We start from the raw sequence: 12,933 nt of genomic DNA, 5'->3' as shown, positions 1-12,933 counted from the left end.
TCGTTTCTGTGCGAGGGCTTTCTCTAGCTGTGGCAAGCGGGGGCCACTCTTCATCGCGGTGCGCGGGCCTCTCACTATCGCGGCCCCTCCTGTCGCGGAGTACAGGCTCCAGACGCGCAGGCTCAGTAATTGTGGCTCACAGGCCCAGCTGCTCTGCGGCATGTGGGATTCTCCCAGACTAGGGCTCGAACCCGTGTCCCCTGCATTGGCAGGCAGATTCTCAACCACTGCGCCACCAGGGAAGCCCAGCTCCTACATTTTTAATCTGCTGCTGTGTGTTATGTTGGCTAATGTACATGAAGAAAATTCAGCCACACATAAATATTTAGTTGCAAAAGGGGAGATTATTTTAATAGCATTTTCAGATCATTTTTATCAATATATTGTCTTTTGATATTATACCAAAACTCAACAACTGACTGTTTGTTAAAGGTTACTTGCAATGTAAAATCTGAAATGATATCAATGAATTTTTTGTACAATTAGATTAAAATCTTTATTTTGCACTTTGAGCAGATTTCTTAACCATTCATGATTTTGTAGTATCATGCATTGATCATTTGGAAAATATTGGTTCATTGAGTTATAGCAGATCTCCCAAATGTAGACACATGTCATATAATATCAGAAAATCAAATATCACCACTGATGCTCAGGGTGGTGGGTAAAAGTTTTCCAAAATTGCTTGTAAGCTTGAACTTTATCATCAGCAACAAATACTGTCAGCCGTTTTCCTTGAAGCCTACTTTGTTCATTTTCAAATCTTATTTCATTTCATTGCCAATACCCAAATCTGAATAACCACAGTTTTTCGGTCTTTATTTTTTCTTAAAAATGGTGCTTCTTGGAAAAAGCAGCTACTTTTAAGTTCAAACTCAATCACAGAAGTGCTTTTCCTTGAGGAAACCATCATACTTCAGTCTGCAGCAAACATGCTTCATGCAGTCTTCCCATTTCACCCCCCAGAATATTGAAAGGGCATGTATTCAAGGGTTGAGATTTAATATCATTAATTTCTACTGCTTCTTCAAAAGACATTCTTCAGTGAAACTGATTTAAACAAACAGGGAGTGTCTCCTGGTAAAGAGTAATTGACAACCAGTGCAGTTTGATGTGACTGCCTTGATTCATGCTAAGTAGCCTAAGTTTGGATCCGTGACACCACCTCCTTAGCTGTGTGACTTAGTAGATGTTTACTTAATTCTAGGGAGACTCAGTTTTTTATCTGCAAAAAACAATGCTTTGACACAATTTACGTGAACAATATGTAGACGACTAATTTCAAATACAGGCTGGAGTATTAATAGGCAGCACCTCAGATGAACAAAGAGTCTAACTATGTTAAAACCTACTGGGGAGTTGGCTGACAGAGTAGAAATAAGAGCATAGTTTTGTGATATCTTACTTTATCTTTTCATCTGTGAAGACATCCAATTGTGACACAATGACTTGGCTATCTGCATTTTAGTTTCTCAACATCCAGGATGAGAATAGAATGTCCTTTTATCTCAGCAGTAGGAAGGCAAAACCAAGGCAGCCCAGACTATGAAAGGAGCTAAGATACCCAAACGTTTTCTGGATTTGAGCTGTTTATGGGCCCTCTTTGATACATATATGCACCCAACTATTCTCAAGTATAATGTTGAAGAGATGCATGATATTAGGAAACATTAATTGAGCACTCTAAGAACTTTTGAGAAAAGCACTTTGTTTAGATTCTTACACTTGACTGTGAATAGATGTTTAAATTTTCAGTAATAATATACAGCAACACAAATGTTAAGAGGGGATTGTTATTTCTAGATGATGAGGTAATAGTAGTTTTTTATTTTCTTTTTATTCTTATTTTTTAAGGCTTTTTTTTTACCATCAACATTTTTGGTTTACTGTTTTAAAGTTCTTTAAAATTGTTTTAAAAACAGAAAAATCACAGTAAGCTTGCTTTATGGAATTTTTATTGCAATTTTGCACAGCATTTAAAATTTCAAAGGATTAGTTAAAATTTGGAAAGAACAGTGCATTCACCTTGGCAATGGGAGAAACTAGACCTCGTTGTGGTTTTAGCCAACCATCCACAACATTTAGGAAAGAAGGATTGCCTACCCAAAAGCCATTAGTTTAATGACACAATGTGAGTATTGTTCTGGGAAGTAAAACACTGTGATTAAACATGTGCTAAAACTCTGCCACCCTTGGGGATTTGCTTGTCCTAACAAAGAGCGCTCACGTCAGACATGGAACAGCCTTCGGTGCAGCACAACTTTTGCAAGTCTTGTCTTGACATCACCGAATACTTCTTTGACCTCCAAAGCCCTTCCGTGGGCAGCTGTTCACCCTGAAGACTTTCCTCCCCCGAGGAATCCATCTTTGGAAGGTTTTGCACTGCGCTTTCCTCAGAAATCTCCTGTTCATTAGGCAGCTGGAAACGGTTTCCTCTCTCAGCTATATGGAAGGGAAAAAACAATACTTCCTTAGAGAGCTCTGACAAAGGCAGCAACCAAGTTCTACTCTGGGGGAAATGCATTGGATTTCTGGAAGGAAATTGCATCTTGCAGTTGATTTTTTTTTTAACGTTGGTCTGGGGTTTCAGAGAGATTAGATATTTTAGGGAGAACTCAGTCACGTCCACCCTCCTCATTTTACAGAGGAGGAAACGTGGGTGCAGAGAGGAGGAGTGACAGACAGTGTTACTTGGCCAGTTAGCAGCCAAGTCAGGGCTTGACTTCTGTTGCCCTGGCTACCTCTGCACAATGACCAGCGGCTTCCAAAAGTATTAGTTACATGCTATCAACGAAAACAATCAAACAAAAAATAATCCTGTGTATGCCTTGCAAAGCTGATCAGTAAGGAAGGAAGTGGAGATTTAAACCTCTATGTCTGAAAATTAAAAGTGGGCCCAACTGTTCTTATCAGTGTTGTTCCCAAAGTCCATGTATAAGCCTGTCTCACTTTAACTTCGTTCAAACTTACTTATCAGCACCTTAGCACACTGGCAAGCACCAGAAAAAATTTAGATGAATGAATGCTGATTGGTAAACCAGTAATGCATCAAATAAATAATGTATGGGAAAATATCTGAAAACCTGTGAAAGGTTAAATAAACAGTATTATGAAGTCAGTGGTGTTGAAAGAGATAGCCTTATACAGACATCCATTCCACTGTCCCACATATTTTAAAGATATTCAAAATGTATTTTTTCTATTGTATTTTGATTTGCCGGAGATTGATAAATTATGGTCAATCTGGTAAATTATGTTTACTCCTTTGAGATTAAAAACGCTTATTGCTTATTAACATCTAGTAACTATGAACCTCTCATTATTAAAGTAAGAGTGGTAAGTTCATAATTTTTCAAGACATTAGTCCACGAAAACACAAAAACTCTGGGTCATTTTCCAAAATCTTTTTGTTTACCAGTCATTTTAAACCAAATTGAAACCTGTAAAGTTTTCATATCATATGTGTGGTTGCAACATTTATTATGTAAACATGTTTTTCTTTTTTACTTTTATTATAAAACATAACAAACACAATTATTAAAATAGAATCTTAAATAAATTATACATCACACTTTAATATAGGATTAGCAGGAGAAAAATGCCAACTTCTAAGTTACTTGAATTGGAAAATGAAGAAATGTAGTGAAGTCAGCCCCCTCTCTGTTTCTGAAGCACATTAAGTTCACTCCCACCTTTAAAATTCTGATCAGACAGTTCCTACTGCTAGAATTCCCATCCCACTCCTCATAACTCCCAAACCCTACACATCCTTAGGACCTCTGTCAAATACCACCACCTCCATGGTGGTGTCATTTATTACAACACGCTACTACCATCTTTTCCCCACCTGAGACGCAGTATAGAATAAGCAGGAGACCTCGGCTCTGAAGCCAGAAAGACCTGGTTTGCTTGCTAACCACCCTGCTTACTAGCTGGGTGAACAAATTTGTCCTCAGTAAAATGGTAAATGGTGGTAATATTACTTACTTCAAAGGATCCTTATCGGAAGACTGAATGAAATGTTGCCCATGAAACTGCCTGGCATGTAATAAGTGCTCAATAAAAGTTAAATTCCTTCCTTCCATTCTTATTTAGCACCTGCCTGAATGCCAACTTATTATATTCTATAATTATCCGCGTGTGAAAATCTTGCTGGTCCAACATGACCCTTGAAATCACGTGCTTCTCTCTACCCACCCCCACCCCCCCAGCACCTGCCATAGATGCTGAGCTCATCGATGTAGTTATGCAATCAAATAATTTCAAGCTGGGGACTAAAGAAAACAAGGTCCTTATTTTTTGAAAGGTAGCAAGCTCGCCTCCTTCCCAAGCCAAATTGTTTATTTCGATAATTAATCCCCCAGATTGATATAGAAGTGGCTTAGCAGTAACTAGAGAAACAGTTATTAAAACAAGCCTTAAAAAGTAATAATAAATGAGGGAGTCATATGCGTTCATGTTACCTTGCTGACCTTGCGGGATCGACTCCAGGTGCTTTCTCCACCTGGAGCTGGCACAGATGTAAATGACAGTTCGTATGTACTGGAGCCCGCAGAGCTTCCTGGATTCTTCACTCTTCACTTCTGAGATGGCAAGCAGGAGAGAGAAGAGAAGCAAAGTAAAAATGAAACCCCTCATTTTGCTGGGGATTGAATGAGAGTCTGATATAGTGAATATTGTCAAATCAAGTTTTGAAGTTGCCCTCACACTCTTGGCCAATTTATACGAACTTTCCTGACATTTTATTGGTCAATACGTCATTTTAACAATATTTGCGAAGCATGTAGGTGACATCATGAAGTTTTGAAAATGAGCTTTTACGATTATTGCTCGTTATTCAGTCACTTCTGAACATCACTTACTACTAGCTGCATACGCGAGACAATTAACAGGACGCTGTCTTGGAAGACATTGTGGAAAACACATGGACTTTGAAAGTAGACAAGTATGAGATTCAGTGTCAGCCCTACCCCTTACTGAGTGCCACAGGACAAGTTTTAAACATTTTAAGCTTCGATAATCACATCTATAGAATGGGAAAACCTATCTCATAAGGGATTTGTAAGTAGTGAAAGCACCATCTATTCCAAAGCATTGAGAATGCACACTTAAGAATGCAGGTTCTCTTTGGGAGATTGGGATTGACATATATACACCTATATGCATAAAATAGATAACTAATAAGAACCTGCTGTATAAAAAATAAATAAATTAAATTAAATTTTAAAAAAAAGAATGCAGGTTCTCATGTTTTGGGCTTGAATCCTGGTTTCCCACTTATCAGCTCTAGAATCTTTATCAAGATATTTAACTTTCCCAAGCATCCTTCACTGTAAAATTGTGCAGATAGTAACTACTTCCTAGAGCTAATGAGATAATGTGCATCTTGCTTGGCAAAATAAACAGTCAATAATTATTGATTGCCTTCTTCCCTTACCATCCGGACAAAGTAGAAAGATAACTTTCCTTTAGAATTCAGGAGAATTTCTCTGACTAGAATCTTCCTTGTTATCCTTCACACTATGACTTAGGTATGCCTTTATCAACACACGTTTTTATAATAGAAAACTGAATTCATAATCTCAAATAGCTAAATAATGAAATTTCTCTTACAGTAAACCCTCTGAAAGCACTAGCTCTTGCAAAGCTTTTACCGAAACTGAAAATTCTAGAGTTTGAGATCTTAAAGAATTATTGTGTCGCTTTTTAGCAAATTGGACAAATAATTTTTTAGTTGATTTTGTTGAATCTTTGTGATATTTGGTTGAAAAAAATCACTTGAGCCTGTGGATCAAGATCATTTCACCCCTAATATTTGTGACATCACCGTTCTTCTGTAGGAAAGCTAGAAAACAGAACAAAATAATCTATGCTGTCATTGGACACATCTCTGACTCTGAAAAATAGACATATTATTTCAAAGAATTGATGCTTTCTTTATCTCTCTGGCTGCAGATAATGGATTAAGGGGTACAAGATTTGAGGCAGGGAAAACAGAGAAAGGCTTTTGCAATAATTTAGATGAGATATGATGGTGGCCTAAACTAAGGTCATGGTAGAGAAGATGGGACAAATGGGTATTCAAAAAATAGAAGGGCTTGGTACTGATTGGGCATCAGGGGCAAGGGAGAGAGCAGCCAAAAGTGGTATTTAGGTTTCTGCCTTACACAGCTGGGAGGTAGGGCGCCCATTTGCTAAGAAAGACACCGAAGGCGCAGGAATGGTTTTTGACATCAGACAGAGCTACCTTATCTTTTGATGGGTCAAAACTGCAGGTGAATCTGTGTCATTTATCAACTCCAGAGGGACATCTGCATGACCAATTCTAACACACTCACAACATCAGCAGTTATTCAGCCATTTATTCCCAACTTCTTCCCTTCTTTGGAGACTTATATTGCCCACCTTGATAATGCCAGCTTTAACATAGCACTGCAGTAAAGCTGTCATCAGTGGCTATGGGCTAGGTTAGGCTTCTGCAAAACCCAAGAGAGAAGCATTCAGCCAAGGAATGACCCTACCCTAGATGTTAGATACACTCTGTTATCTCTGAACTCTGCCATCACCCTTACTTGATCTCCCAAGGCTCAAAATAGTCCCTTCTTCAGCCAGCTCTTAGGCCTCATCAGGACTCTTGTTAATTTGGGATGCAGGCGAGAGATCTGAGCAAGATCTGAGCTCAGCCTGTGACCAAATGGAGGCAAGCTAATCACCCATGTCAGTTATCCAGATGAAAAAGCTATTGCCAATAATGAAAGCCCCAGCTGCAGAGCCTCAAATTTAGGGGCTTTGTTTTCCCCATTTGTGAATTGAGAGAGTTGGATTGAATTACTTGAGAACTCTTTTAAAAAAAGAAAGAAAGAAAGAAAAAACTCTTTTGAATTTGAAATTCTTAGTCTTGCTATAATTGGCTAATTCTGTTACTCCCCCCCTCAAAAACTTTCAGTGGCTCGGCATTACCTGGAGAATAAAATCCAAACAGCCTGGCATTTAAGGCTCTCCACTCAGGTGCCCAAATATCACTCTTTCCACACACTTCAAGGTCCAACCAGAAAGGGTAACCAAAATGGAAATTAATCTTTCTGTCTCTTGACCAACAACAGTTTGTTGCTTATACCTCTAACTGGAGCCCTAATCCTTTATGTTCAGAGGTTAACGCAACTTTTTCTCCTCATTTAGTCTGTAACTCAGGTTACTACCTGAATATCTTCTCTGAGGTTTAGTTTCCTCCTCTGTGAGGAGACAATAATCTGCATTTTATGTTGTCATGAAGATGGAATGAGTTAACACAAGTAAAACACAATATATGATGCTTATTATATACTCAATAAATTAACAATGTCATATGCAATAGATTGGAAAATGTAATTTTGGGTCGCTACTCACTACTATGAATGTCTTTTATGCATAACTTTCAATCTCAAAACTATCCATAAATTTGCACTGCTCTAGTCTTTTTCTTTCCTTCTTTTATTCTTTCCTTTCCTTCTTCTTTCCTCTCCTGTTTCCACTTATCTCCTCTTTAGAAATAAGTTCTAAAAAGACAGAATCTTAGAGTACTGTTTCTTAAAGTGTTGTCTTCAGGACATGAGTCTTGGCAGATGATCTTTGGAAAAAAAAAAAAAAAAGGATCCCATAGTAATAGTCTCTTTCTTGGAGATTAATAATGCATACTAATATAGTCAGGGCTCAGAGAAGACTTATAGTTAGGAAACTTCTTTAACTTTGTTTAAATTCAATGTTTCCCAAACTTATTTAGCCCTAGAAAACCTTTCACCATGAAATTGATTAATATCTGGGATCATTATGAATTACCTAGAGTATATATATTTCTAGTTCCAAGCAAATGGTAGGATTATATTCCTCTGATCTTTAAAGTTGTTTGTGGCCATGAGACATATTTTAGCAAATAAAATGTGAGTGGAAGTGACATATGTCACCTCTACCTGGCATTTAAGGATCGGTGCATGATTCCCCAGTTCTACCTCTCTCCTGCCTTGGTGACCAACAACATTCCTGACAATGGAATCTGATCTCTGAGTCAGAACAGCATGGAGCAGGACCACCTGCTAATCTGTAATGAACATGTAATATGAATGAGAAATAAATCCTTATCATTCAAAGCCACTGAGATTTGGCAATTATTGGTTGTAGCAACATCATGACTTATTCTGACTAGTATAATTAAAGTTATTTACATTTTACAGATGTAGAGACTGTTTATATGATCCAAAGCAAAGTAAGATGAATTATTTGACCTTAACAATTGGTGTTAATTACCACATGCTCAATATTATTGATTATATGAAAGTCCACAATTAACACAAACCAAAATTCCAGATTAACAACTAGACAATGGATTCAGTAAATCTTTCATCTATATACTGCTTATCAAGGAACTACAGCCACAGGAATGCCTAATAGATGGTGTTGGGGGCAGACTGGCATGAGTTATAAGTACCGTCTGTAGCATCAGATATGGGAAATCCTATCTCAGTTCTGCCATTTAACATCTATGTGAACTTAGGAAATACTTAATGTCTCTGAATCTCAGTTTCTTCATTTGTAAAATGTAGATAATACTGACTACAAAAAAATGATAATACTGACTTTATTAGGGTGGTTTTCAAGATTAAATTATGAAAGGGTGCTGATCAAAAGTCTCTAGCACAAAGGGAATTTTTAATAGATTGATCATTGACGGTAATCATAATAATTCTACCAAATATTACACTGTGCCATAGTGATTTTGGCGTTAGAATGCTAGAGTTTTAGTATTGCCACTCTAGTTTCTAGCTAAGAGAGCTTGAGAAAGTAATTTAATCTGTATTAGACTTTCAAATTTGTAAAATGGAAAAATATCACAGGATCAAATGAAGTAATGTTAATTATAGCACTGATAAATTATAAAGCATACCACATATAACTGTTTTATGGTAATGATGATTATGAGATCGCTGTATAAATTCGTTAGCAAACACTAATTTATTTTTATTATTTTTTTAACACAGAGTTAGTACTGCTCATCCTTGGCTAATACTCATACTAACTGCTTCTAGAGGGTGTTTTCATCAATGGCACCACCATTCACTCAGCTATTCTTGTGGGTCATTCACAACTCCTCATGCTCCCTCACTCTTCACTGACTGAATCCTCCTGTACACACACATCCATTAAATCACCAAGTCTCATCAGTTCTACCTTCTATTGATAAATTTCCCTGTGTTCTACCCACTGCTCTCTATCACCTCTGCCATGATCACAACTTTCATTTAGATTACTGCAATGGCCTCTCACTTGGCCCTATATCTTTCATCAATCCATTCTCCACACTGCTGCCAGAATGATCTTTCTAAAACATGTGATTATTACCCACTTTGAAGACTCTTCAATTGTTTCCTATTTTCCTCAAGAAAAAGCAAAATTCCCTTAACATGGCCTGTAAGACCTTTCATGATCTGGCCTCTATTTGTAAAGGTCTTAGATACCCTCAAACTTTAAATGGTCCACCTATACCAAACACCTCAGAGTTTTTTTGAAAATTTCATGTTCTCTCTCTCTCTCTCTCTCTAGGCCTTTGCACATACTGTTTTCTTCACCTAAAGCTCCTTTTCCTCCCCTCTTTAAAAACAGTTAATTTCTACTCTACAATTATCTGTAGAACCAATATTGAAATACCATTTATCTAGATAATCTTGCATAATTTTATGGATAAAATTTTCTTACCATTCATTTTAGTAATTTTTTAAATGCCCTATCATTAAGAATTAAATGAGCAGCTGAAAATGTTTTTATTAACAATCTCATAAACAGTAATATTTAAAGTTTCATTTTGTATGGACAGAGAAGCTATTTTCTTTTTATGTGTTAGTTGTTATTTGGGGCTTTTAGAAACTGTTAAAACAATAAATAATCAAACTATGTGTAATTTAGAAAATTCACTAAAACTATTATCAGTGAGTTGTGATGTAAGATCCCTAAAGTGTCCTGGGATCCTTTGTTCTTCTTGGTATAATGGCATCATATCTTTTTTTTTTTTTTTTTTTTTTAAACATCTTTATTGAAGTATAATTGCTTTACAATGGTGTGCTAGCTTCTGCTTTACAACAAAGTGAATCAGTTACACATATACATATGTTGCCATATCTCTTCCCTCTTGCATCTCCCTCCCTCCCACCCTCCCTATCCCACCCCTCTAGGTGGTCACAAAGCACCGAGCTGATCTCCCTGTGCTATGCGGCTGCTTCCCACTAGTTATCTATTTTACATTTGGTAGTGTATATATGTCCATGACACTCTCTCACCCTGTCACATCTCACCCCTCCCCCTCCCCATATCCTCAAGTCCATTCTCTAGTAGGTCTGTGTCTTTATTCCCATCTTGCCACTAGGTTCTTCATGACCTCTTTTTTTTTTTTTTTCCCTTAGATTCCATATATATGTGTTAGCATACTGTATTTGTTTTTCTCTTTCTGACTTACCTCACTCTGTATGACAGACTCTAACTCCATCCACCTCATTACAAACACCTCCATTTCATTTCTTTTTATGGCTGAGTAATATTCCATTGTATATATGTGCCACATCTTCTTTATCCATTCATCCGATGATGGACACCTGGGTTGCTTCCATGTCCTGGCTATTGTAAACAGAGCTGCAATGAATATTTTGGTACATGACTCTTTCTGAATTATGGTTTTCTCAGGGAATATGCCCAGTAGTGGGATTGCTGGGTCATATGGTAGTTCTATTTGTAGTTTTTTAAGGAACCTCCATACTGTTCTCCATAGTGGCTGTATCAATTTACATTCCCACCAACAGTGCAAGAGGGTTCCCTTTTCTCCACACCCTCTCCAGCATTTATTGTTTCTAGATTTTTTGATGATGGCCATTCTGACCGGTGTGAGATGATACCTCATTGTAGTTTTGATTTGCATTTCTCTAATGATTAATGATGTTGAGCATTCTTTCATGTGTCTGTTGGCAATCTGTATCTCTTCTTTGGAGAAATGTCTATTTAGGTCTTCTGCCCATTTTTGGATTGGGTTGTTTGTTTTTTTGTTATTGAGCTGCATGAGCTGCTTGTAAATCTTGGAGATTAATCCTTTGTCCGTTGCTTCATTTGCAAATATTTTCTCCCATTCTGAGGGTTGTCTTTTGGTCTTGTTTATGGTTTCCTTTGCTGTGCAAAAGCTTTTAAGTTTCATTAGGTCCCATTTGTTTATTTGTGTTTTTATTTCCATTTCTCTAGGACCTGGGTCAAAAAGAATCTTGCTGTGACTTATGTCATACAGTGTTCTGCCTATGTTTTCCTCTCAGAGTTTGATAGTGTCTGGCCTTACACTTAGGTCTTTAATCCATTTTGAGTTTATTTTTGTGTATGGTGTTAGGGAGTGTTCTAATTTCATACTTTTACATGTACCTGTCCAATTTTCCCAGCACCACTTATTGAAGAGGCTGTCTTTTCTCCACTGTATATGCTTGCCTCCTTTATCAAAGATAAGGTGACCATATGTGCGTGGGCTTATCTCTGGGCTTTCTATCCTGTTCCATTGATCTATATTTCTGTTTTTGTGCCAGTACCAAACTGTCTTGATTACTGTAGCTTTGTAATATAGTCTGAAGTCAGGGAGCCTGATTCCTCCAGCTCCATTTTTCGTTCTCAAGATTGCTTTGGCTATTCGGGGTCTTTTGTGTTTCCATACAAATTGTGAAATTTTTTGTTCTAGTTCTGTGAAAAATGCCAGTGGTAGTTTGATGGGGATTGCATTGAATCTGTAGATTGCTTTGGGTAGCAGAGTCATTTTCACAATGTTTATTCTTCCAATCCAAGAACATGGTATATCTCTCCATCTATTTGTATCATCTTTAATTTCTTTCATCAGTGACCTATAATTTTCTGCATACAGGTCTTTTGTCTCCTTAGGTAGGTTTATTCCTAGGTATTTTATTCTTTTTGTTGCAATGGTAAACGGGAGTGTTTTCTTAATTTCACTTTCAGATTTTTCATCATTAGTATACAGGAATGCAAGGATTCTTCAATATACACAAATCAATCAACGTGATACATCATATTAACAAATTGAAGGAGAAAAACCATATGATCATCTCAATAGATGCAGAGAAAGCTTTCGACAAAATTCAACACCCATTTATGATAAAAGTCCTGCAGAAAGTAGGCATAGAGGGAACTTTCCTCAACATAATAAAGGCCGTATATGACAAACCCACAGCCAACATTGTCCTCAATGGTGAAAAACTGAAACCATTTCCACTAAGATCAGGAACAAGACAAGGTTGCCCACTCTCACCACTATTATTCAACATAGTTTTGGAAGTGTTAGCCACAGCAATCAGAGACGAAAAAGAAATAAAAGGAATCCAAATCGGAAAAGAAGAAGTAAAGCTGTCACTGTTTGCAGATGACATGATACTATACATAGAGAATCCAAAAGATGCTACCAGAAAACTACTAGAGCTAATCAATGAATTTGGTAAAGTAGCAGGATACAAAATTAATGCACAGAAATCTCTTGCATTCCTGTATACTAATGATGAAAAATCTGAAAGTGAAATTAAGAAAACACTCCCGTTTACCATTGCAACAAAAAGAATAAAATACCTAGGAATAAACCTACCTAAGGAGACAAAAGACCTGTATGCAGAAAATTATAGGACACTGATGAAAGAAATTAAAGATGATACAAATAGATGGAGAGATATACCATGTTCTTGGATTGGAAGAATCAACATTGTGAAAATGACTCTGCTACCCAAAGCAATCTACAGATTCAATGCAATCCCTATCAAACTACCACTGGCATTTTTCACAGAACTAGAACAAAAAATTTCACAATCTGTATGGAAACACAAAAGACCCCGAATAGCCAAAGCAATCTTGAGAATGAAAAATGGAGCTGGAGGAATCAGGCTC

General features: G+C 37.1%; 1 protein-coding gene across 1 annotated transcript; it reads right to left on the bottom strand.

Moving 5' to 3' along the window:
• Positions 1 to 2,209: 2,209 nt before the first annotated feature.
• Positions 2,210 to 4,638, bottom strand: INSL5 (insulin like 5). Its single transcript, XM_061186470.1, has 2 exons — positions 4,464 to 4,638; positions 2,210 to 2,442 (listed from the first exon to the last, which is right to left on the bottom strand). The coding sequence occupies exons 1-2, from the start codon at positions 4,636 to 4,638 to the stop codon at positions 2,210 to 2,212; spliced, it is 408 nt and encodes a 135-aa protein (XP_061042453.1).
• Positions 4,639 to 12,933: the final 8,295 nt, after the last annotated feature.

The sequence above is a fragment of the Eubalaena glacialis genome, chromosome 3 (genome assembly GCF_028564815.1).
Source record: "Eubalaena glacialis isolate mEubGla1 chromosome 3, mEubGla1.1.hap2.+ XY, whole genome shotgun sequence".
NCBI classification, from domain to species: domain Eukaryota; kingdom Metazoa; phylum Chordata; class Mammalia; order Artiodactyla; family Balaenidae; genus Eubalaena; species Eubalaena glacialis.
This window is presented reverse-complemented; position numbering and strand designations above follow the sequence as displayed.

Coding starts and splice junctions, on each gene's coding strand:
- INSL5 (XM_061186470.1), bottom strand. CDS start 4,638: ATGAGGGGTTTCATTTTTACTTTGCTTCTCTTCTCTCTCCTGCTTGCC. Junction 2,443..4,463: donor GATCCCGCAAGGTCAGCAAG/GTAACATGAACG, acceptor CCTTCCATATAG/CTGAGAGAGGAAACCGTTTC.